The sequence below is a fragment of the Physeter macrocephalus genome, chromosome 9 (genome assembly GCF_002837175.3).
Source record: "Physeter macrocephalus isolate SW-GA chromosome 9, ASM283717v5, whole genome shotgun sequence".
NCBI classification, from domain to species: domain Eukaryota; kingdom Metazoa; phylum Chordata; class Mammalia; order Artiodactyla; family Physeteridae; genus Physeter; species Physeter macrocephalus.
Window position 1 is genome coordinate 92878636 of NC_041222.1, and position 24618 is coordinate 92903253.

Sequence of the window (24618 nt, forward strand, 5' to 3'; positions counted from 1 at the left end):
CCGGCCGCTCCGCGGCACGTGGGATCCTCCCGGACCGGGGCGCGAACCCACGTCCCCTGCATCGGCAGGCGGGCTCTCAACCACTGCGCCGCCAGGGAAGCCCCCTAGTCAATTCTTGACTACAAAGAATTCCACAGATGGCCAGCCTCATCCGCTTATGTGGATTCTTGTCAGGTTTTATTTCAAAGGGGACATTTTCTGACCCAGTCCCCGGATTCTGGGATTTATCTGGGGTCCCATGGCATCCCCTGCGTTTGAGCAAAAGAAAACTGTGTTTGATTTTGGTTATTACTTGTCTGCACGGAGAGCAAATAAGAAAGGATAAGTAGTGATGGCAATGCTCTTTTCAAAAAGTAAATAAAACACAGGTACCGTTGGCTAAGGTGAGGAGTCACCTTTCCTCCCAGAAACAGACTCCTATCCTTTCCCTCAAGGGCATGAAATCTCTAGAGTGGACTCTGGCTCTTCAGGGCCAAACTGGACCTTGGACCAGATGCAGGCCAACTTGAATGTGTGTCAAGTGCAGAGCAGGGCCAGAGCCCCCGAGCCCCTCAGAGAGGTGGGGAGGGCTTCCTGGAGGTGCGGCCCTGGTGCGGGGAGGGAGAGAGCCTTGCCTTGGGCCTCACCGCCCCCTGCCCGCGCCGTCTGTGCAGGCCGCTTCTGTGGGGGCAAACTCCCGGAGCCCATTGTCTCCACCGACAGCCGCCTCTGGGTTGAGTTCCGCAGCAGCAGCAACTGGGTCGGGAAAGGCTTCTTTGCGGTCTATGAAGGTACCGAGGCAGGGGGACGGGGGAGTCAGAGGTGGGGGCCCTGGGCGCCCTAGAACCACTCCCTCCTGGCACCCCAGGGAAAAGGCCGAGGGCCCGTGAGGGAGGAAGCAGAAATCCCACCGGGACTGGCTAGGGCCAGGGGCACTGGGAAGCTGGGGATGTGGGTGGGCGGGGCCAGAAGAGGGGGTAGAGGGGCTCTCAAACATTGCACAGCATTCTGACCGACATCCTCTTTTTCCCGCCTCGTCCCCTGTCCCCAAAGCCATCTGTGGGGGAGATGTGAAAAAGGACAACGGCCACATCCAGTCGCCCAATTACCCAGACGACTACCGGCCCGGCAAAGTCTGCGTCTGGCGGATCCAGGTGTCCGAGGGCTTCCACGTGGGCCTCACCTTCCAGTCCTTTGAGGTGGGTCAGAGACCCCCCCAGGACGGCCCACCTCCTGCGGGCTTCCGGGGCTTGGGTCTGGGCCGCCAGGGCTCCTCCTGCTGACGGAGCCCCCGACCCCCAGATTGAGCGCCACGACAGCTGCGCCTATGACTATCTGGAAGTGCGCGACGGGCACAGCGAGAGCAGCACCCTCATCGGGCGCTACTGCGGCTATGAGAAGCCGGACGACATCAAGAGCACGTCCAGCCGCCTCTGGCTCAAGTTCGTCTCGGATGGGTCCATTAACAAAGCTGGCTTCGCCGTCAACTTTTTCAAAGGTGCCTCCTTCCCCGCTCCCCTACCCCGGCCCACTCCTGTGGCCAACCCACCTCCTTTGTTCCTTCTTTTTATTTTTTAAATTTTATTTGATTGCGGTAAGAACACTTAGCGTGAGATCTACGCTCGGAACGCATCTGAGCGTACGAGCCAGTATTGCCGACCAGGGCACGGCGCTGTGCAGATCTCCTTGCTTGACGGAAACTTCATGCCCACTGATTCATAACTCCCCACCTCCCCCAGCCCTGGGCACCCATCATTCCACTCTTTAATTTTATGAATTGGGCTATTTTCGATACCTCATGTAAGTGGGATCATGCAGAACTTGACTTTTGGGGACTGGCTTACTTTACTTAAAATAATGTCCTGAAGGTTCATCTGTGTTATCGCATACGGCAGAATTTCCTTCTTTTTTAAGGCTGAATAGTATTCCACTGTGTGTCTGAACCACATTTCCTTTAGCCTCATCCATCGGTGGACACCTTGGCTGTTGTGAACGGTGCTGCCATGGCTTCATTCGTTCCTCATTCACTCACTCAACACACTGTGAGGGATTCGTAGGCCCTGGCGCCCTGCCCTTGAATTTCTGGCCTAACTGGGCAGAAAAGGTCCCACTGAAAAACTACTACACACCTCACTGAGTAAATGACAAACGTAGGTAGAAGTAGCTGACACACGGTGGGTGCTCGACAGAGAATTGACGTAACAATTCGGGAGCTGCCTTAAAGTCCAAAAGTTTGTACTGAAGGATGTTGGTGAGATGTGCAGGCAGGAAGTACTGTAGGAGCTCAGGGAGGAGACAAGGCAGCGTGGACTTCTTATCGGCGTGACCCTGGGCTTGAGGGTGTTCTGCCCAAACCTCATTTCCTCATCTGTAAGCCGGGCACAGTTACAGCCCCTCCATCACAGGCTTCATGTAGGGATTGAAGCAGAGGTGAAAGAATAGTACCCAGCCGGGGACGGCACATGAGAGGCCCCAGTGAATGGTGGTGGCCACCAGCCCGGCCACTGTGGTCAGAAGGAAGGCTCCATGGGTCCACCTGTCCCCTCCTTCAGGGCACTGCCTGTCCCTTTGGGGTTGTCACAGACAGGACCCCCTGGGGACCGAGTGGGGTTCTGAGCAGGTCACAGCTGACTTCCTCCCCCTGCAATGGGACTGGGGGTGGTCCTAGCAGCCTGAGGGACCCTGGACCTGACTCTCAAGCAGAGGGCAGGAGGAGGGACCCAGGCCCCGGACTGGGAGTCACCGACACCCTTTCCTTACAACCGCAGAGGTGGACGAGTGCTCTCGGCCCAACCGCGGGGGCTGTGAGCAGCGGTGTCTCAACACCCTGGGCAGTTACAAGTGCAGCTGCGACCCTGGGTACGAGCTGGCCCCTGACAAGCGCCGCTGCGAGGGTGAGTGCCCCCAGGCTGCCCAGGACCCTCTTCCCTCTCCCCGCAAACCCTCCAGCCCGGATCTCTTCTGCCCTTGGACAGACCCCTTTCCAGAAAAACTAGGATTCCCTGGCACTTTGGTCACTACTCACGGAAGAGGAATACATTGTATATTTCAGTGCCCCGGCACACACTGTGACCAGGTGTGATGTACTCTGGTTTTGTTTTGTTTTCATTCTTGTTCTTCTTTTTAAATGCTGATCTTGATTGGTTTCATCCCCCAGCAGAAGGTCATGATCCACAATTTGGAAACCACTGTTCTTAGAAGGGCACTGAGTTCCAGCCTCTCATTATAAATATTCTCAGGAGGCAGTGAAACGTTCTCTGGCTAACTGACTCCAGCTCAGCCTGATCTTGCTGCCCGGCTTCTCTCCACTCACCTCTGAGCAGCTCCCTCTCCCTCCATGCCTCCCAGTCCCTGCCTCCCAGTCCTCCCTGCCTTCCTCCCAGTCCTCCCTGCCCTCCTCTCAGTCCTCCCTGCCTTACTCTCAGTCCTCCCTGCCCTCCTCTCAGTCCTCCCTGCCTTCCTCTCAGTCCTCCCTGCCCTCCTCGCAGTCCTCCCTGCCCTCCTCTCAGTCCTCCCTGCCCTCCTCCCAGGCCTCCCTGCCCTCCTCTCAGGCCTCCCTGCCTTCCTCTCAGTCCTCCCTGCCCTCCTCGCAGTACTCCCTGCCCTCCTCCCAGTCCTCCCTGCCCCACTCCCAGTCCTCCCTGCTCTCCTCTCAGTCCTCCCTGCCTTCCTCTCAGGCCTCCCTGCCTTCCTCTCAGTCCTCCCTGCCCTCCTCCCAGTCCTCCCTGCCCTCCTCCCAGTCCTCCCTGCTCTCCTCTCAGTCCTCCCTGCCTTCCTCTCAGTCCTCCCTGCCCTTCTCCCAGTCCTCCCTGCCCTCCTCCCAGTCCTCCCTGCCCTCGTCCCCATCCTCCCTGCCTTCCTCTCAGGCCTCCCTGCCTTCCTCTCAGTCCTCCCTCCCCTCCTCGCAGTACTCCCTGCCCTCCTCCCAGTCCTCCCTGCCCTCCTCCCAGTCCTCCCTGCTCTCCTCTCAGTCGGAGTCCCTCACCCCACCCCCCACCTCTAAGCAGATGCCTGGCCTGTTCTCTCGTAGAGAAAATTGAAGTGACCGCACAACTCCTCCTACTCCGAAGACACCCCCCTCGCCCTGCCTCCTTCCCTTCTTCCCCACAGAGACCACACACAAGCCCCCCAGGCTGGGGGAACCGACAAACCCTCTCCTCCTCCTTCATGCACCCCAGCCTGTGTCCATGCCCTTCTCTAGAGCCGGGACTCCTGGTGGATGACGCTGCCTCCCTTGTCCCCCCCAGCTGCCTGTGGTGGATTCCTCACCAAGCTCAATGGCTCCATCACCAGCCCGGGCTGGCCCAAGGAGTACCCCCCTAACAAAAACTGCATCTGGCAGCTGGTGGCGCCCACCCAGTACCGCATCTCCCTGCAGTTTGACTTCTTCGAGACCGAGGGAAATGATGTAAGTGCCCTCCCGGGGCTGAGGAGACGCAGGGAGGTCTGAGGCGTGGGAGCTCAGCCTGGTGCCTGCTTCCTACCCTCCGAAAGAAATACTCCAGGAATGTAGAGGTGGAGGGGGGTTCAGAGGAAGCAGGGGAGGCTCAGGGAGGAGGGCCTTGAAGGCCAGGGAGCACGTGGCATGTGGGAATGAAGGACGTGGAGTCCAGAAGCCTGTGGGGAGAGGCAGGGCTGGGGGCTTGTGTGGGGAGCACAAGAGGAGCTGATGAGGTGGGGTGGCACTTTTTGAATTGTTAGATGTGGCAAAGCAGGTAACTAAAGGCGAAAGGACCCACAGAACAGGGAGCGTCCTCAGGCGAGGGTGGTCAGGAGAGGCTTCCTGGAGGAGGTGGGCCTGGAGCTGCGCTGCCCCACAGGTGTGCAAGTACGACTTCGTGGAGGTGCGCAGCGGACTCACGGCCGACTCCAAGCTGCACGGCAAGTTCTGTGGCTCCGAGAAGCCCGAGGTCATCACCTCCCAGTACAACAACATGCGTGTGGAGTTCAAGTCTGACAACACAGTCTCCAAAAAGGGCTTCAAGGCCCACTTCTTCTCAGGTAACCCCGGAGTCCCCAGCTCCGAGCCCCGCATCCCTTTCTTCCTGCCGCTGCACCCCTGTACTCTGCAGCCCCTCTGGTGCCGGGCAGCAGGGTCTGTCCCCTGCTCCCCCCACTGGCCCTCCACCACCAGGACAGCCCTCCCTGCCTGAACCCTGCTATTCCTGAGCCCTCAAGGCTGTATGGGAGCCGACCTGAGGCCGGGAAGGACATAGGCCTGCAGAAAGGGAGGGAGAGGGTGCTCCAGGCCTCAGGGGCCGCAAGCCAGGACCCGAGAGAGGTCAGGCCCTGGGAACAGGGAGTTCAGTGAGGGCGGACACTGCCGCATGCAGAAGAGGAGGGTGTTTGCATTGGACTATGGGGCAGATTATCTGGCAGCGGCTGGATCTTTAATCAGAACCTGCACACACCAAATGGGGTCACGCCGGGGCCTTCAGAAGCGATGAGGAATCTCCCTTCCCTCAACCCCAAAGCCTTCCCACTCCCCCGAGGCCCACGGTGAGGGACTCAGATCCAACCAGCACATGTCTGTTGACAGCTGCCCCGTGTAAGGCTAGGGGTCAGGTCCCTTTGAGGTCCCCATCTCCGGACAGACAGGAGGCCATGGGGTGGCTGGAGCAGACAGTTTGTCGGGGAGCAGACCAGGGATCCTCATCCCCGGCACGCCTGGTGGGCTAGGCATGGGCGACGGGAAGCCCAGAAGCCTCCGGCCGGGTCCACGCTGCCTCCCTTCTCCCCTCCTTTGCCCAGGGTCCTGCATCCTCAAGCCCCCTATGTGGCCGCCCTGCACCCTCGCCTGCCCCACTGGATGCCATGCACTGCCCCTGTGCACTGGTTCCCTGCATGGTACTGCCAGCCACCCTGCTCTGCTTACAGTGCCTCACAGCCCCTGCCCCATTGCTGGCTGAGACCCTTGCAATGCGACTCCCTCTCTTCCCTGGGCCCGCCTGGAACCCGTGTGAGGTGCTCACCAGAGGGCTGAGGGGATGTAACATCTACTCAGGAATGGGCTCGGCCCCGGGGAAACCATTACCTGCTTACTCTTGTCTCTTCCTGCCCTTCTGTTGCTCCAGTCTTGGTGGGGGGGCAGCGGGGGACCAGCAGCACATCTGTCAGACCTAGAGCCCAGGGCTCTCCACCCACGGTTACTGCCCTGCCCTGGCCCAACACTGTGCTACCCTCAGCCCACCCTCAGCTCTGCACAGACGCGCGCGCGCACACACACGCACACACACACCTGCACACGCACACTTGCGCTGCCCCTTCTCACAAGAATCCTGCAGAGGACCCTCACCGCTGGGCATCAAGGTTCAGCCCTCAGGGTCCAGGGCATCTGACTCTGACCCCCCAGGAGGGGGGCTATTTGGACTTTTGGGACACCCAGCGAAGAGACCGTAAGGCAAGAAGAAGAGAGAGCCTGAAGACCTTCAGTGTGACCCCAGCCACCTTCCGGGGCATTTGGCACTGGAGGGTGAGTGCCATCTCCTTGTCCCAGCCCGTGTCCACTCCCTGCTCCTGCCCCTCCTGCAACCTGCATCCCTGGCTCCCAGGAGAGGCTGCCCCCAACCATGGCAGAGCCCCTCTCCGGGCACTAAAGCAGCCCTTTCTCGGGGCTCACAGCTCTCAATACTGCACTCAGCACTCACTCACCCACTCACTCGTTCATTGGGCAAGTATTTCTTTTACCCCTACAATGTGCCAGGCACTGTACTCGGTTTTTGGGGTGCAAATATGAGGAAGGCATGGGGGTCAATTTCAGGACAATCTTTGCTCATTCCATGAGCTGGACTCCTGAAGCATAGTCATCAGTGAGTTACTCGGTGAAACCCCAGGACGGGTTGTAGGGTGCCCATCACCCCACATTCTCACAGGGCTTGTGCAAAGGTAGCTTCCACAGGGCCCTCTGTCGGGGTCCCTCACGATGCTCTAACTGAGGAGACCTGGGGAAGGACTTGGGGACTCTACCTCTTGACCTTGGGTTGTTTGGGTCCCACGGGGTCTGGCTCACCTAAGAGTGGATTGGAGAAGCAGGGCCATCTGGGAGCCAGCGCTCCAGCCCTCGGTCCCGTCTCTCCCAAGGGAGACCCGGAACAGGGCCGCCATTGTCACAGACTCCGCCTGGCCATGTGAATGTCAGCAGGCATCTTTCTACCTGGGGGCTCATCTCTGGAATTCTGTGTGTCCGCTCCCCTTCCCTGAATGACTGCCTCCGTTCCAGGCACACAGTACCCAAAATGACCATGGAGAGACCGGAGAATATGTGTGTGTGATGTACCCGTGCCGGTGACCACGTGTCCCTCTGTGTGTCAGTTTCTGTGTTCATGGGAGAGCGCATGTGCAGATCACCCGAATGGGAGCAGCTGCGCCTGTGAGCCCTCCTGAGTCCGCAGTGGCCTGCTGATGAGCCCGTGGTCTCTGCGTCCACGTGTGTCTCTGTACCTGTGCCTGTGCATGCTTCCTCATGCACAGGGAGTGAACCAGTGGCGTCTGTCCCTGTGTGCACGTGTACACAGGTGGCTGGTGGCTGATGTGTGTGAGTGTGGTGTCTGTGTGTGAGGGGCTGACGTGTAACCCGTGCGTGTGTGTGTGTGTGTGTGTGTGTGTCAACCTGTGGGTCAGTGTCTATGCTGCCGTGTCGGGACGACGGTACAGGGTGAGGGATGATATGTCTGTGGGTGTGTTGGCGTGCGTGTGTGTCTGTGTCTGTAACACACTCTGTAGTTGCAGCACCAGAAGGAGAGAGCCAGCCGAGCTCTGGATGAGGCCCCCTTCCCATGGACTGCTCCCCTCTGCTAGAGACTCTACGTCTCCTTCCCCAGCGTGCGGGCCTCATTCCCACCCCCAAGGCCTTCTCCCTGCCGCAGGCTTCCTCCCGTCTGTCCCCTGTCGCTGTGCCTCCTCCCACCCGCTGCCCCTCGTGGCCTGGCTGCTCCGGACATGTGTGTCAACCTGTGGGTCAGTGTCTATGCTGCCGTGTCGGGACGACGGTACAGGGTGAGGGATGATATGTCTGTGGGTGTGTTGGCGTGCGTGTGTGTCTGTGTCTGTAACACACTCTGTAGTTGCAGCACCAGAAGGAGAGAGCCAGCCGAGCTCTGGATGAGGCCCCCTTCCCATGGACTGCTCCCCTCTGCTAGAGACTCTACGTCTCCTTCCCCAGCGTGCGGGCCTCATTCCCACCCCCAAGGCCTTCTCCCTGCCGCAGGCTTCCTCCCGTCTGTCCCCTGTCGCTGTGCCTCCTCCCACCCGCTGCCCCTCGTGGCCTGGCTGCTCCGGACATGGCCGTCCTGCATGTGTGTCCCGCTGTCCCCGACCCCGCGCTGCCCGGGGACCCCCCTCGGAGCCGGGCCTGGTTTTCACTGCTCTCCCTCCCTGGCCCCCACCCTCCACCCGCACCCCTTGGTCCCTTTTCTCCTTCTCTCTCTCGTTTCAGAAAAGAGGCCAGCTCTGCAGCCCCCCCGGGGACGGCCCCACCAGCTCAAATTCCGAGTGCAGAAAAGAAACCGGACCCCCCAGTGAGGCCCACCTGGCCTCCCGGACCCTTTGTTACTCAGGAACCTCACCTTGGACGGAATGGGCTGGGGGCTCTGCTGCCGCCCACCCCGACCTCCGCCCTGCCATGCCGCGGACAGAACTGGTGCTCTCCTCGCCCCCGCCCCCGCTCACGTGGACAGGGGCCCCTCCCTGCCTCCCGCCCCTCCCATTTTGATGGTGTCTGTGACATTTCCTGTTGTGAAGTAAAAGAGGGACCCCTGCGTCCTGCTCCTTTCTCTTGCAGTCTGCTTGTCCGTGTGTCTATTTTTCCACTTGTCCGTCTGTCCAGTAAGCAGGTAATGGTAGAGGGTTCCCATGCTGGCCAGCTCCAGACCCCAGCCTCCCTCCGTCCACTTCTCCTTTCTCTCTGCACAGCTGGGCCCCCCTCAGCCGCCTCCGCTTGATGCAGTGCCCTGGACCCCCACCATCGCCTTGACCTCCGCTCCCCACCCCGCCTGTGGAGGGGCGGGGGGAGGGAGAGGTGGACGCCCAGCCAGTCCTCCCACTTCCCCTGGGGTGACGCAGCCCTCAGCCCCGCACAGACCAGTCTGCCCTCGCTTGTTCCCCCTGCAGACAAGGACGAGTGCTCCAAGGATAACGGCGGCTGCCAGCAAGACTGCGTCAACACCTTCGGCAGCTACGAGTGTCAGTGTCGCAGCGGCTTCGTCCTCCACGACAACAGGCACGACTGCAAGGAAGGTGAGCGCCGCCGGAGCCCCCGGGCCCCTCCCCCTGCCCTCGGCCTGGGGCCTGGAGGACCGAGGCTGGGGAGCGGGCTCAGCGGTGCCATCTCCTTCGGCCTCTCTTCGGGCTCGAGCAGCTGAGTGACCTCTGAGGTCACCTCGTTTTGCCTCCCGCCAGGTGCGCGGACACCCCCCCCCCACCCGCCCCAGCAATATCCAAGCCACACACACTTCTGGAGAGGAGGGGCTGCCCCCAGGCCCCATTGTTAGGCTGTTCTGGTCATTAGTGCTCCTTAAAATCCATGTCCAAGTCTTTCTCTTTGTCCGACCTCCCTCTGTCAGGGAGGCAAGCTGGGACAGTGGTGAAGAGCACAGACTCTGGTGCCAGGCTGCCTGGCCCAGCCCTACCACTTAGCCAGCCACGTGCCCTTGAGCAGCTGACTTCCTTTCTCCGCACCTGGGTTTGCTCACGAGTGACTCCTGGGTGGCACCAGCACCCTCCTCCCAGGGGCGGGGCGCTGTGATGTGCTCCAAGCAGTACCTGGCTCATAGCAAGCAGTCACGTATGTCACTGTTATCGGTCACATCTCTGACCCCTGGGGACACCTAGAACAGGGCTGCTGCCTCCCTGACATTGAAGCCCTGCAGATCCTTGGAAACAGCTCTCAGGTCATTGCCCATAGCACGTGATACCTCTCTGGATGCAATACAACCCTGGCCTGCTCCCAGTTGTTGATTCCACTGTGGCCCATGCCTGCTGGGGATGTACTATCCCAGCAGCACAACGTAGACTCGCCTCTGACACTGAGAGTCTGTGTGCCGTTGGGTGAGTCATTTCGGCTCTCTGAGCTTCAATTGCCTCACCCATGAGATGGTCCTAAGCTTTAGAGCCCTTGCTTTGAGCACTTAGCACAGTGCCTGGCAAATGCCTCTTCTCACCATTACTAACTAGGTGGACAACCAGAGTACCAGCAAATAAACTGCCGACTAGAATAAACAGAGGTGAAGCACCCAATGGACATTCCAGGGCTTCCATCCCCGTCGCTTCAGGCTCTCCAAATATAGAGTACCTGACTCACGGAGCCCCCATATCTTTTAGCTAGGGGAGACCTTCTTCTGATGTTGTCTAAACTGCGTGCCATCTCTGTACTCTCTATGAGAAACAGGGTTTTGCTAAAGAACCCTCAGCATTGACAGCAACAAGATAGCAGGAGCGGGTGTAAACTTCCTGGGAAGGTGGCCTGTGTGTAGCTCCGATTCACTTTAGAAGAACTCGTCGTTCCTTACTCGAGTGCTAGGCTAGTAACAAATCAGTATTTCCTGACCCCCTGCGGCGGGTGTAGCTCTGTGCAGAGTTCTGCAGGGGGTTCAAGAGGGGTCCCTCTGCTTCCGGGGAGACTGCAGTGTAGCTGGGGAAAGAAGTGGGCATGGAAGGAGAAATTAGAGGGTGGGGAAAACTGGTGTAAAGATGGGGTGGGGGGCAGTGAGTGTGGACATGGGAAGCTGAAGATGGGTAACGGAGGCAGCTCATAGCTCAAACGTGGAGGCCAGGAGCGGGCGGCCTGCGAGGGCCCTGCCCCTCTGGACCCTGGTGGCTGTGCATTCATCCTGTGAGCCTCTGACTATAGGCACAGCTGTTCGGCCTGCACCCCACCCACCCCTTTCTCCTCCCCAGTCCAGCAGTGCACTGGCTTTTCCTCAGAGGGACCTGTCAGATTGGATGATAACGAATAAGGAGCATCAGCCTTGGAGTTTGTGAGGTCATGCTGTTCCGAGGCAGAAGGCAGATTGCAGTGGATCGAGGAGCCATGAGTAGTGAGAACATGGTGTAGCAAGTTTTCTTGAAGACAAGGAGACAGGATGGGTGGTAGCAGGAGGAGAGAGTTGTTTCAGGACGGGCAAAGCGTAGGAAGGTTCGTGGCCTGCCTGGCCGAGCTGGCAGAGGGGATGAGCGCGGGTAATGTGTGACGTGAGGGTCCCCAGATGGTGGGCGGCAATGAGCTCCAGCTCAAGGAAGGAAAATCCATTCCTGCCCAGGAGGAGTGGCACCTTCTCTAAGACAAGGCAGGAGGGAAGGTGAGCGGGGAAGGTGAGTTTGCAGGTAGGGGTTGGGAAGTTGAAGTTGTTCATATTTGAGGGCCCTGCTTTTCTCCGGGAGGCGGGAGGTGAGGTGGCCCGCTGGGAGCGGGCCTGGGAGTTGAGGAGAGGGCCGAAGGTTTGGAGCCGTAGCTGAGGAGGTGAGAGATGGAGCTGGTGAAGGACGAATCCAAAGAATATCAAGGGGTGGGGGCCCAGCCACGCTTGGAGACCACGAATGGGGTTTTCCAAGATGGTGCAGCTCAAGCATGGCCCTTGATGAGCAGTTGGGGTGATGGGCCATATGGTCCAGCTGATAGAGAAGCAAGTCAACCCAGGAGGAAGTATTGGGAGGAACTGGAAGGGTCAAGGCCATGGGGGCCTATCTAAAGCTGAAGAGTTGTCAGGGAAAGGGAGGGCCTGAGCGCCAGGTGGCCGCCGCGAGGGTGATATGTTTGTAGCATCGAGAATTGGAGGGCGATGGTGAAGCTTTGGGGGTGAGAGGTGAGAACCCGTAGAGCTGAGAAGGTCAAGGGCAGGAGGCCAGCATGTGGGTGGACCATCCATGTGTTTGTTGACACCACCTAGGATGGTGGCAGGAGTGGGGTGGAGAGAACTGTGTCAGGTGCCAAAGTCTTCTGCGGATATGGAAGCGTGGCAGGAGATCAGAGGATGCCAGCTTCGTGGAGGGCAGAGGTGGTATGGCCAAATGGCCTCAAAGGTCCAGGAGTGTACACAGGGTGCCTGGGAGGGCTGCTTCCATGGATGGTGCCAGGTGAGGTCCATCTTGGAACCAAGCATCTAGATTGCCCTGGGCTGGGTGACTGAATGGAAAAGAAGTAATGTGAGCTTTCATTCCATTTCTAAGTGGGGGACAAGAGAAGCAAGAGAGGAGGAGGAGGGGAGGGAGGGGCTTCTTCCTTCCTTTCTTCATAGGGGCCATTGGAGCACTGGGGTCCCTGCTGATTCCCTTCCCCTCGCTCACCTCTCCACAGCCGGCTGTGACCACAAGGTGACATCCACCAGCGGCACCATCACCAGCCCCAACTGGCCTGACAAATACCCCAGCAAGAAGGAGTGTACCTGGGCCATCTCTAGCACCCCCGGGCACCGGGTCAAGCTGGTAAGGTGCCCGCTCCCCACCCCGCTTCTCCGTACCATCTGCCCATCACCTATTTCCTGTCAGCTCCAAAGCCCCATGTCACTCAGAGCACTGCTCAGGGCCATGCAGGCTGCAGGCTGGTGGCCTGGCTGAGCCCACAGGGCTGCCATCCCTGTGAGAAGCCCAGGTCTGGTATGGACAGAGGCCCTTTCCCAGCAGACAGCGGGTTTGTACCTGCCATCACCTCATTCCTAGGTCCTCCCCGTCTCCCATCCACCAGCAGTGGCCACTGCCCTGGTGTCCATGAACTGGGGTCCGGGGGCCTTGGTTTGGTGCCACCTGTTGCCCACGCCTCCTGCCCCCGGCCACATAATTCCTAATTTGCTGTCTTCCCTCATGCCCTCCAGACCTTCATGGAGATGGACATTGAGTCCCAGCCTGAGTGTGCCTATGACCACCTGGAGGTGTACGACGGGCGTGACGCCAAGGCCCCCATCCTGGGCCGCTTCTGCGGGAGCAAGAAGCCCGAGCCCGTCCTGGCCACGGGCAGCCGCATGTTCCTGCGCTTCTACTCTGACAACTCCGTGCAGAGGAAGGGCTTCCAGGCGTCCCACTCCACAGGTGAGCCCACCGCAGGCCAGGGTGGGGGCAGCCGGTGCCCTGTGTGGTCATTTGTCCTGGAGGCATCTGCTGATCCTGGTCTCAAAGGCAGGCCCTGGGCTCCAGTCGGAGGTTTACAAAGAGCTCCTGAAGACACAGGCAGGCCCAGCTCCTGAAGACACAGACAGGCCCAGCCCCTGGCTGGGTGGAGAGACAGCATGTTCTGAAGCCCAGACCAGAGGGGCAGAGAGTCAGCCTCCTGGGCCAGGGAGAGGAGGTCCTGATTAGGGGTGCGAAGGTCAGAAAACAGGGCAGTGACAACAGTGGGTAGAGAACCAGAGATGGGGAGGGAACCCCCTGGAGTTCCCAGAGGTAGGACACTTGACTGTGCAGTAGGCCACCCACATTCCACACCCCCCCAGATTCACGCGTTCATTCATTCCGCAGACATCTGTTAACACGTGGCAGGTACGCGGCAGCATCCTAAGTGCGGGTCACAAAATGAACGAAGCAGACAAACCTCTCAGTCCTTGAGGGGTTTACTCTGCATTTACTTGTTCGTTTATTCAACAACCTTCTACTGAGCCCTGGCCCCCTGCAGGAGACGCAGAGGGGCACGGAGAGATGAATCAGGCGTAAGCCCTTCACCCTGCCCACACGGGAGCCCACAGCCCAGGGGAGAGACAGGACACGGACAGATAATTACAGCAGGAGACAAAACACAAGAAGGGCCTCGCTCTGGGTGTGAGGTGATGGGTCATCGCAGGCAGGGGAGGAGCCCAAGCACAGCCACAACCCCAGACGGCTCTGGGTGTTCACAGGTGACTCAGGTCATTTAGTTTGGCTGGAGCAATGGGCGCGTGAGGACAGCAGGGAACTGGGAATGGTGTGGCTACAGAGAAAGGCTGGAGCCCAGTCCTGTGGGGCCTGGGACATCAGGCCAGCGGTGACCGCTGGGGGCTTGGCAGGCTTCTTGTGGGTCTTAAGCTACCTGTTGGGGAGGCCCCAGAACTGATGGGTCCACAGTCCCGCTCCTCCCTTTTAACTCAGTCCCTGAGCCAGGCCTCGCCCATCCGCTCCCCACCCGTGAGCCCAGGTGTCCTGGAGGCCAGAGGGTGTAGGGAGGGGTGGACAGGATGACCCTGCCCTGCCTGCCTTCGTTTGCCCCTCCCAGCACAGGGTCACACACTGGAGGCCCGGAACTCCACCTGGCCCTCAGACCTGCTCCGTTTGGCCCACACTGTGTTTTTTAAAAACATGAGCCAACGTTCAAAAATTAGGAGTTTTCGCCTAAAATCCACAAGTACGTCTTCTCGCTTAAGAATGGGAGCTCAGGAGACATAGGGCCCACATTCTTCCGTGACAGCCATCAGCTGGAGCGAATTAGCAGCAACCTCTTTCAACAAGCGCGCTCTCCCCGGGGCCTCCGCTCAGAGCGGGCTTCCACCCACCGCGTCCCCGGGCCTCCGTGGGCATCTCTCCAGAGGGAAAGCCACAGAGCACTTGTTCCAGGCCAAGGCCTGGGCCGGGTCCAAACCCACCTATCGCTAGCCATGTGGCCTTGTCCCAGGGCCTCCATCCGGCCAGGAGGCCTGAATATGGGGAGGGACGGTGCCCGGGCCACAGCCGTGCTCGGGGGGTGGTGGCTGATCTTGTGTCCCCCTCGCCCCTCAGAGTGTGGAGGCCAGGTGCAGGCAGAGGTGAGGACCAAGGACCTTTACTCCCACGCCCAGTTTGGTGACAACAACTACCCCGGGGGCGTGGACTGCGAGTGGGTCATCGTGGCCGAGGAGGGCTATGGCGTGGAGCTGGTGTTCCAGACCTTCGAGGTGGAGGAGGAGACCGACTGCGGCTACGACTACATGGAACTCTTCGACGGCTACGACAGCACGGCGCCCAGACTGGGGCGCTACTGCGGCTCCGGGGTGAGGCCCAGCGCCTCTGCAGGCCCGGGGTCCCGGCATGGGGGGCGGCACCTGCCTGGCACTCTGTAGGAGCCAGAGACCCGCCCCGCCCCGGGCCATCCCCACCCAGGAAACCGGGTCCTTTTTGGTCAACACAGAGGTTCCTGCAGCCTCTGAGATAGATAGGCCCTGCCCTGACCCAAGCCTGCTCAGCACCAGTTTGGTCTCCAAGGTAGTTTGCATCTGGAGAGGAGGGTGGAGTGCCCTCTGATTCCCTCGTCCCACAGCCCAAAGGCAGCTGACGGGGCCCGGAAGGAGGGCAGAGGTTGGGGCGGGAGCCAGAGACCAGGACTGAGCTGAGTCGTGCTAGGCAGTCGTTCTGGAGGAGCCGTAACAATACCCTCATCTCTTCCACTGCCAGTTTCTCTTCCTGGTGAAAGGCCAGCTGGTCCCAAAGCATACTGATGCCGCTGTCCAAGCAGATACTGAATATTACTTCTTGGTCCATAAAATGGCACTTTCAGAGGCAGTGGGCAAAAGTTTGCTTCATGGGGTTTTAACTAAGGCCACAGGAAAACCACAGAGGTGGGTTTATTTTCCTCCAGGCAGAGCTTGTGAGTTCTTTTGTTTTTTTCTTTTTCTTTTCTTTTTAATCCTCTCCTCCTTCAGTGAATGCCGTCTTCCCCTCACCATTCCACACACACACACACACACACACACACACACACACTTTTGCACATCTACTCACACTCATATGCACACTCAGACACGCCCTCCTTCCCATCACTTCCCTGGTCCCCTGCCTCTCTCATAGCCGTGCTCCAGGGCAGCCTGGGTGCCCCAGGAAGGGTTAAACTTCCCAGGAGCTGCAGTAGCTGCTGAACCCAGCATTGGCCAGTGGAATATCCCCTTAGGAGCAGAGCTTCAGCCTTTGTCATCTGGCAAGGGCTGGGCAGGGCTGGGACAGGGTGGAGAGCTGGGGAAGCGTAGCACACAGCGCCCTTGCCTGCCTGGCTCAGCCGCTCCAGAATCCCCAGGCTACCAAGCTAGTGCCCCCTCCCCACTTGGCTCTTTGTGACTCCCTTGATCTGACACCTTTGGGTGAGTCACACACCAAACACACTTTTGCACATCTACTCACACTCATATGCACACTCAGACACGCCCTCCTTCCCATCACTTCCCTGGTCCCCTGCCTCTCTCATAGCCGTGCTCCAGGGCAGCCTGGGTGCCCCAGGAAGGGTTAAACTTCCCAGGAGCTGCAGTAGCTGCTGAACCCAGCATTGGCCAGTGGAATATCCCCTTAGGAGCAGAGCTTCAGCCTTTGTCATCTGGCAAGGGCTGGGCAGGGCTGGGACAGGGTGGAGAGCTGGGGAAGCGTAGCACACAGCGCCCTTGCCTGCCTGGCTCAGCCGCTCCAGAATCCCCAGGCTACCAAGCTAGTGCCCCCTCCCCACTTGGCTCTTTGTGACTCCCTTGATCTGACACCTTTGGGTGAGTCACACACCAAATTGGGTGTCCCCAGGTGGCTTCTTCCAAAGACTTCCATCAGGCTGGAGCAAACGGGAGGGGACCTGGGGAAGGAACCCAGTTCCGTCAGGGCCTCCTGGCATGGTTGCTGGAAATGTCCCCAAGGTTTTCGGAAATGGGCCTTTCCGCGCCTTGAGGGCCAGGGCCTCTTTGTGCTGATGCTGTGTGGGCGGCTGTCATTCTGAGGGCCTGCACACAGAGGTGAGGAGGGGCTTGCAGGAGCCTAGGAAGGGGCATCACCCGGAGCTGACCGCGGGCAGCATCGGGGCAGGGCGGGAGCGTAGTGGCTGAGTCCGGGTCTGGGGGACCCAGCTGTTCTGTCTTCTCCAAGAGACAGCCGGGACAGCAACAAGGCAGCCACTCAGACAGGCTGCTCCCTTTCACAGCTATCCTCTTTTTGTTCCTGCCACCAGCCCTTCTAGGCTTGGAGAGCGGAGAGCTTTTGCTCTATTTGCTTCTGAGGGAAGCCAGGCCCAGAGAGGGGCAGTGCCTTGCCTAAGACTTCACAGCTGACTAGTTAGTAGCAGCGCTGGGTGTGGAATGAAAGTGTAACTCTGAACTTAAGACAAGCTCCTCTACCCACTGCTACCTCCCCTCCTCCAGGCACCCCATTAAACTCCTGCTCCCAAGAATCCTCCTCCTGCTTCAAGGCGCTGGGGGAATCTGGCGGAAGTCGGGAGCTGCCCCCCTTCCTTACAGCTGGGGAACTCGGGGAGGGAAACAGCAGCCCAGCCCCTGGTCCTGAGTCTCATGCCCACCCCTTTTCTCTGTCAGCCTCCCGAGGAGGTGTACTCGGCGGGAGATTCTGTCCTGGTGAAATTCCACTCGGATGACACCATCACCAAAAAAGGCTTCCACCTGCGATACACCAGCACGAAGTTCCAGGACACGCTGCACAGCAGGAAGTGACCACTGCCCTCACACGGCGGGGACGGGAGGCCCGCTGCCCTCAGTCAACTGAGCCGGACAGCGGGGGCTGGGCAGAAGGCGGGACCCCGTCCCCGTCCCCCAGGTGCCAGGACCTGCGGGCCAATGGTCCAGGTGAGGCAGGGCACTGGACTCCTACATGAGCCGCTGCCCCACGATCCCTTCCTCCCTTGCCCCCGCCAGGAGTGAAGGGCCAGGGCCAGGGAGCCAGAGCTTTCCCTGAGACACTTGAAGTGGCCATTCCTCTCTGGGGGCCCAGCCCGGCGGGAGAGGGTCTGTCAGCGGGACCCGCCCACCTTCCCTGCCCGTCTCTACACGCTGTATTGTGTATGGCCGGTGGCATATCTTCATTGTAATGTACATTTCCCACCCCTTCTCCAACCCTGATTTGGTTTTATTTTAAGCCTCCACTTCCCCTGTTTCCTGGGGCGTGAGTTTCCATACGCGCGTCCCACAGGAGCCAGGGTGGGAAGATGAAGGGGAGGGAGTGGGGCAGCAAGACAGGGCTTCTCTCAGGCCCAGTGGCTGGTCGGCCACACCAGGGCACCCCAGCCAATAAACCGAAAGTGTTACAGCCAGTATCCTGTGCCAGATGCTGTCTGGGGTATGGGGGCGGCGGGCGTGGGGTGGCTCGTCTCACTCCAGATGCGCAGGCTTGCTGTGTCTGGGGCCGGCCCACGGCCAGGACACCTGGCCTCACTGGCTGCCCTTCCTTCCGTCAATTCCAGGGCCCAGAGGGTGGGATTTCACGGTCGGGCACACACAGGTACGCCTTGCACACTTCAGCCTGCAGGTGCCCCATGTACACACACTGCTCACAGCTCCCCACACAACTGAAGGGGTGGAACATTCTGTAAACAGGCTGTTTGGTGGGGAGGGAGGAGATACGTAAAAGGGGATGGCGCGTGTCTGTCCATCCAGTGTCCATCCGGGTCTTCTGTCTCTGGGTCTGGGTGTCGGGCTGGGGGAGCCCACCAGGACCCAGAACACCAGCATCAGCCAGAACAGATCCACCAGCTGGCCGCCAGTGCCTGCCCTCCTGAAGGTCGGACCCCGAGTGCTGGCCCCTCGGATCCTTCTCTCCTCAGTGAGACAAGAGCCAGATGCTCGGCAGCCCCTGAGCAAACATTCCAGCTCTGGCCCCCTCTCCCAAGGCGACCCATGGCTGTATCTTGTCTGGCTTCTTCCTTTCTGCCATTGCCTTCTCCCTCTCCAGGCAATAGTGAGGCACAGACCCGTCTCCCCGAGGCCAGGTGGAGAGAAACTACATCCCTGCTCCTTCCCTTCAAAGGAGCCTCTCTACCCTTTCTCTCCGGGGATCTCACAGGGAAAGAAAGCCCAGAGAGGACCCAGGTTCTCTGCCTGGACTGGCCACGCCCAGATTCCAGAGCGAGCAGGCAGCCTGCTCCAAGCCCTGGGGCTCCCTGAGAGCCTTCGGGGGACTGTAGGTCTTTTACTGGCCCCAAACTCCTTCCCGTTGCAGAGGCAGATGTTGTGCCAGCTGCTGTCTGGACTATGTGGGGGGACCTACCCGCAGGGAGCAATACGGCACGGTGCATCCCATATCGGTCCTTTAGGCAGAAAGCAGGAGTGGAAACCAGACACACGGCTAGTATCTGATATGCATGCAGGACCAGCTCCCAAGGTCAGCTGCAGCCTTCTCTTCTAGTCCTAAGCGCAGGTGAGGGAGTGGGTGCTGGCCGGAGGGCCAGCGAGGTCACAGGCTGTGATGCAACGGCCACCCCTCCACCTCCTCTGACCAAAGTGCTCGGGACAGCTCAGAGGGCTGTGAACAGAATAGAAAAACCCCCAAACCATTGGAGCCGCCCAGGCATCTCATCTGGACACTTTGCCAACAAACTTGGCCTCGGCTCCATGGCAGAATTTGTAGCCAGTGGTCACAGCTCTCCTCACCAGCCCTGCAGGTTCCTCTGAAGCTCAGAGGACCACACTGCCAGTTTACAAACCACGTGTGCGAAGAGAGTCAGGATCACAGCCCCGTCCAGACTTCGGGACTGCGGCCCAAGAGAGTACCCAGTCTTCCCCCACCCAGGTCAGGGCCCCTGTGAACAGCAACAGCACAGCCGGAGGCAGCTCAGGACTGACCCATGCAGCCACCCTGGGCCCCCGTCCCAAGACTCCATCACCACCGTAGACTCGGGCCCCTCTAACGACTCAGGGGCCCGTGCTGGCGGGCCCTCCCAGTCTTCCCTGGGCCCATCTTCCCAGAGGCTGCCTCTGGGCGCTGCAGGCTGTTCAGGAGCTGGCTGCAGGCCGCTGATACACATTCCAGAAGTTAATGAATGTGTTCTCCAGACCCGGCCTACCCTCACCTTCTGGCTACTTCAGGCTTCTAGACTAGATGAGCTCCAGCGCAGCTGCCCAGCCGCTCAGGTGATTCCACGTCAGAGGACGGAAGCCTTCCTCGTCCAACTGTCTCCAAGTCCCTGAGGTTTCCTGGGTCCTGAGTGCGTGGCCAGCAGCAGAAAAGCTAGGATGGACCTGACCCAGACTGCGCTCTCAACCTGGTAACCAGGTTAAGACAACCACATACCCTGGAGCTCCGGCCTCCTCCCTCTGGGCGCACCTCTCTAGCCCTCGGAGGACAGGACACCAGCCCTGGCCTGGCGGTCAGGAGATCTGGCTCTGCCTTGCTTCGCCCCGTGACGTTGACCAACCGTCCCCTCCCTGGGCCTCTGCTCCCCAGCCTATCACCTTTCCCCAGCAACCCTTCCTGTCGGGGTCTAGTCCCCAAGAGCCAGAGGCCAGGGCCAGTCTCCTGAGGCAGCTGGGGGCTTCCAGGGCCAACTGTTGGCTCAATTGTAAAAGAAAGAAGGTTGGATGCCCTGCACTGCCCCCTCACTCCTTTTTATCCCTCCCCCTCCCCCTTACCCCACATTCTTCTCAGTAGGTCTTGAGAAGGTTATAAGCTTGAATGCAACACAGCCAGTTTGGGGCTTCTCTGGCAGTCCAGTGGTTAAGGCTCCGTGCTTCCACTGCAGGGGGCACGGGTTTAATCCCTGGTAGAGGAACTAAGATCCCACATGCTGCACGGCACGGCCAAAAAATTTTTAAATAAATAAAATAAACATAGCCGGTTTTGAATACAAGCTTTCCCATTTGGTGGCTCCATGCCCCTTGGTGAGTCATTTAACTGCTCTGAACCTTGGTTTCTTCATCTAGATACAGAGGATGAAGCACAGTGTTTCGAGAAAGGGAGAGGGCTTCCCTGGTGGCGCAGTGGGTGAGAGGCCGCCTGCCGATGCAGGGGACACGGGTTCGTGCCCCGGTCCGGGAAGATCCCACATGCCGCGGAGCGGCTGGGCCCGTGAGCCATGGCCGCTGAGCCTGCGCGTCCGGAGCCTGTGCTCCGCAATGGGAGAGACCACAACAGTGAGAGGCCCGCGTACCGCAAAAAAAAAAAAAAAAAAAAAAGAGAAAGGGAGAGATAGACTTTGGAGGGAGCCTGTCACAGCGCCTGGAAAATAGGCTCTCTGTAAATGGGCCTTCTTTTCCTGTCATCTGCCAAACAATTCTCCAGTTCCTGGATGAAACTCTTCCTATGCTAAAGGGAAACTTCTGGGTTCACCAGTTTCCAGTCGTGCGTTAGGAGTTTAGCGCAGAACTACATGTGCCAGAGAGGGCAATGCTTAACCCACAGCAAGGCGGAGCTTGTGGGGCAGTGGGGGACATATTTCTGGCTAGCTGGTAGCCTTTCTGGGCACCTCCCAAGTCACACCCTGTGCTTGACTGTCCCTACACACAAAGCTGATTCTAGAATATGTGAAAAGATTTGCTGCCCCAGTTTGCAAAAATAGTAGTGCCTGACTTGGGGAGAGGAGTAAGGAGGGGAGAAGGAGGCCAGATGTTTTCCCCTGAGAGTCAGAAGGCCCACCCCCTCACTGACCAGCCCGCTTCTCCTGCTCCAGCCCCCTCCCAGCCTCCCAGCCCTCCCCTCCCCCATCCCAGGAACATCTGGTTCCAATCTCTTCCAGATGCTGTGGCCAAGCTGTTTTATGGCCAATCACCTCAGCTCAGCTTCCTGAAGGCCTCCCTCCATTTCGGGGAATGGTCCCTCCTCATCCCTTTCCTTGGGACCTTGGCCACCTCTTTTCCTAACATGGAGAAGAGACCCATTGAAGCCAAGTGAAACTGTGAGGGTCCTCAGAACTGGCACCTTCCTTCCCACTTCTTTGTGGGGGGGCCTGTCATCCAGCCAGGATTAAAAGAAAGATGCTGTCCCAGAAGGAAAGGAATGGATAGGGAAGTATCGGTGTGTGTATGTGTGTGTGTGTGTGTGTGTGTGTGTGTGTGTGTGTGTGTGTGTGAGAGTGAGGTGTGAGTGTATGAGGCTGTGCCTATATATTGGGTGTGTATGTGTTTGTGTCTGCACAGCAAAATACCCCACTGTAACCTGGAAGTGCCCCTTGGTGGCCACCACCTCATTTTCCCTCCCTGCCTGCACTAGCTAACTCGGGGCCCCTCTGCTGGACAGTGGCAGCTGCAGCCCAAGGTTGTCCCTTACCTTGCAGCTCTCTGTGGCCGCCAAAGCTGTCTTCCATATCCAGCCCAGGGAGGGGTGTGTGTGTGTGTGTGTGTGTGTGTGTGTGTGTGTGTGTTTATGCACACATAGACCTCTCTCCCCCCGCCAGGTCAGATTAGAGGGACACAGGCCAGAAGGGACCCCGGGGCAGACTCTGGCAGATGCCCCGACCCAGCTCTATCTGACAGGTGCCTGGAGCCGCCCAGGGCTGGCCGAGTGCCGGAGAGCGGCCATCTGGAGAGAGGAAGGAGGAGCAGGCTCTCTGGAGGAAACCTGTATGCAGTCTCCCCACCACCCGTGCCTCAACTGGCTCCTTCGTCCCCCACTAAGAGGACCCTGGGAGCCAATCTCTCCTCCTAAGAAACCCAGAAGGGTTTTGCAAAAGGAAGATTGAAGCCTGTGCTTCTGGGGGACTCTGAAAACCCCTCAGCTGGTGCTGGGGGGTGGTCCTGCCCAGAGGCGGAAGGATGGACCCTGGAGGTCACCCCCCATCCTTAGAATCCTGGACTCCAAACATTCCCCACTACTCCTTCAAAATAAGCTTCCTTGGCATTTTTGGCTCCACAGCCCCCCCTGGTGTTATTCGGGAACTAGGCATGGCCATGGTCAGCCAGAAGCGCTGTGGAGACCCTTGGGTGGGCCACTGTGTCTGAGACCTGCCCCGCCCGTGTCTGACTGTCCCAGGTGGTCCCTGGCATGCAATGGGGAGACAGGGCAGTGCAATGGAAGGATTCTAGCTTCTGAATCAAATCCTGGGCATTGTTACCTACTGGCCTTTTAACCTCTTTGTGCCTCAGTTTCTTCATCTGTTAAATGGGAATCATACGGTGCAGGGACATTGCAAAGACTAAAGGAGCTGATGTGTGTGAAAGCACCTGGCCGGATGCCTGGCACGTAGTAGGCCCTCAGGAAGTGGCATTTGACCTTCAGCTTTCCTTCCTAGTACAAGGAGGCTGTGCCCCAAGCTTTGGATGACACATGTTCATTTGGCCCTGAGCCAGGCAGTGTCAGGGAGGTGACTCTGTTTTTTCTGGAGCTTTTCCACTCCAGTAGAGGATCATTTTAATAAGTCCATAATAATAGACGCAGAGGTGACTCAGATCTGCAAACGAGGAGCCCTGCTGTGGGAGGAGCCCTGCTGTGGAGCGGACACTCGGGCTCTGGGGGAGGGAAATTCAGTGGCATCTGAGTCTGATGCAGTGGCAGGCTGCTGCAGTGGGAAGGGCTCCAAACAGGGGGCCTGTGGACCTCGGTTAGGCCTCCAGATTGCTACAGGTTGTCCCCTAGGAGGCCTCAGTTTCCCCATCTGCAGAGTGCATGGGAGCGCCAAATTGACCTCCAAAGTCCTTTCCAAGCTGGAGATGTGGCTCTGCTTTCGGAGCCCTGCCTCTCACAGTGAGATGTGGAACAACCTTGGAGACGGTTCCAGGTGGCCGGTCCTGGGGGGCATCCTCATTCGAGCTCTTCTGTGACTATACAGCTTGCCCACCCCACCCCTCCCAGAGACCAAGGAGAGGCGGGGCTCTCAGGCCATGGTCGTTTATTGATGCACGTCGCAAGCACAGCACACAGGCGGGTGTGCCCCCAGCCCAGGGCAAACACGAGGCCAGGGGAGGGCAGCGGGCCTTTTCCACTGCCCTCAGCAGAGGGGAAAGGGCCTGGGGCCCACGTCCTCTCCTCCATGCATCTCCCACAGCCCCCAGCCCTGATCCATGCCACGGAGACAGCTGACCACACCACTCCCTGTGGCTACAGAAGAGGCAACCAGCTGTCCTATCTGCCCACTCGCTGAGATATGGCCTTGTTGGCCTGCTGCCCCCTTCTGTCCTTCATCGCAGAAATCCGGCTGTCACCTTGGGGGCTGCTTCCCACCACCTGACATCACCTCTGGCATCCCCCAAACAGCTGCCTGCCTTAGTTGACACCTCTCCCCGTCACCCCACGCAGTCTGCTTGTCCCCAGGGTCCACTCTCACCACTCCCATGACCCGTACAAAAGTAGGAAAGAGGTGAAAGCGTTGAGTGGCCCAGGAAAGACCTCACCAAGGACTTCCCAGGGAAGGGCCTCTCCGCCAATAGGCTAGCTTCGCGGTGGGTACCCGACAGGGCCAGTGGGCAGGGGCGCGAGGCGGGGCGGGGCAGGGAAGCCACAGTCCAGATGACACACAGGCACAGGGCAGTGGCGGCGCCGCGGCAGAGCGAGCGAGCAAGCACGCAGCCAGGCGGGGTGCCAGGGCTCTGGGGGAACGTCCTCACTTTCAGTTCCACGCCGGGCCCCCCCGGCGTGAGGCCGCCCACTCCCGGCTGAGGAAGGGGTCCCTCCGGGTCTCAGGGGTCTCTTGCCCCCTCCTCGACCCCAGCGGCTGCCCTTGCAGACCCCGCACTCTGAGCAAGGGAGAAAGTACGCCGGGATTTACACCATCTCCAGACGGAAGAAGGGGAAACACCAGCAGCCAGGTGCCCCCGAAGCTAAGAGAAAAAGAGGGCCCTTTTCTAGAGGGCAGGTGGAGAAGGGGAGGCACAGCCCTCCCCGTGCAGGAAGAGGCTGCCTCGGGGTAAGGAGCAGGGGGCGGGATGGGGTCGGGGGTCACAGCGGTGCAGGAGACTATTTATAGAGGGAGAGGGTCGGGCCTGCGGTGGGAAGCCCCCAGGCCCGACTCACGGGGAGGGGCATTCTGTGATTGGCCCTGAGCGGGAGGGGGTGGGGCTAAGGAAGAGCACGCCCACAGCTCTCGGCTCA

At 59.4% G+C, this 24618-nt stretch overlaps 1 protein-coding gene across 4 annotated transcripts in view; it reads left to right on the forward strand.

Moving 5' to 3' along the window:
* BMP1 (bone morphogenetic protein 1) overlaps window positions 1-17909 on the forward strand; it is a 43363-nt gene extending 25454 nt beyond the window's left edge. Inside the window, exons 10-20 of one of the 4 annotated variants that reach the window (XM_024130818.3) lie at window positions 654-770; window positions 1033-1178; window positions 1282-1477; window positions 2748-2873; window positions 4227-4387; window positions 4800-4980; window positions 9088-9213; window positions 12269-12396; window positions 12783-12996; window positions 14650-14900; window positions 17184-17909. In XM_024130818.3, coding sequence (XP_023986586.1) covers window positions 654-770; window positions 1033-1178; window positions 1282-1477; window positions 2748-2873; window positions 4227-4387; window positions 4800-4980; window positions 9088-9213; window positions 12269-12396; window positions 12783-12996; window positions 14650-14900; window positions 17184-17318 — 1781 coding nt within the window. In that variant the 3' untranslated portion in view covers window positions 17319-17909. The other 3 variants (XM_024130819.3, XM_028494179.1, XM_024130820.3) reach the window with 3 other exon arrangements.
* The last annotated feature ends 6709 nt before the right edge of the window (window positions 17910-24618 follow it).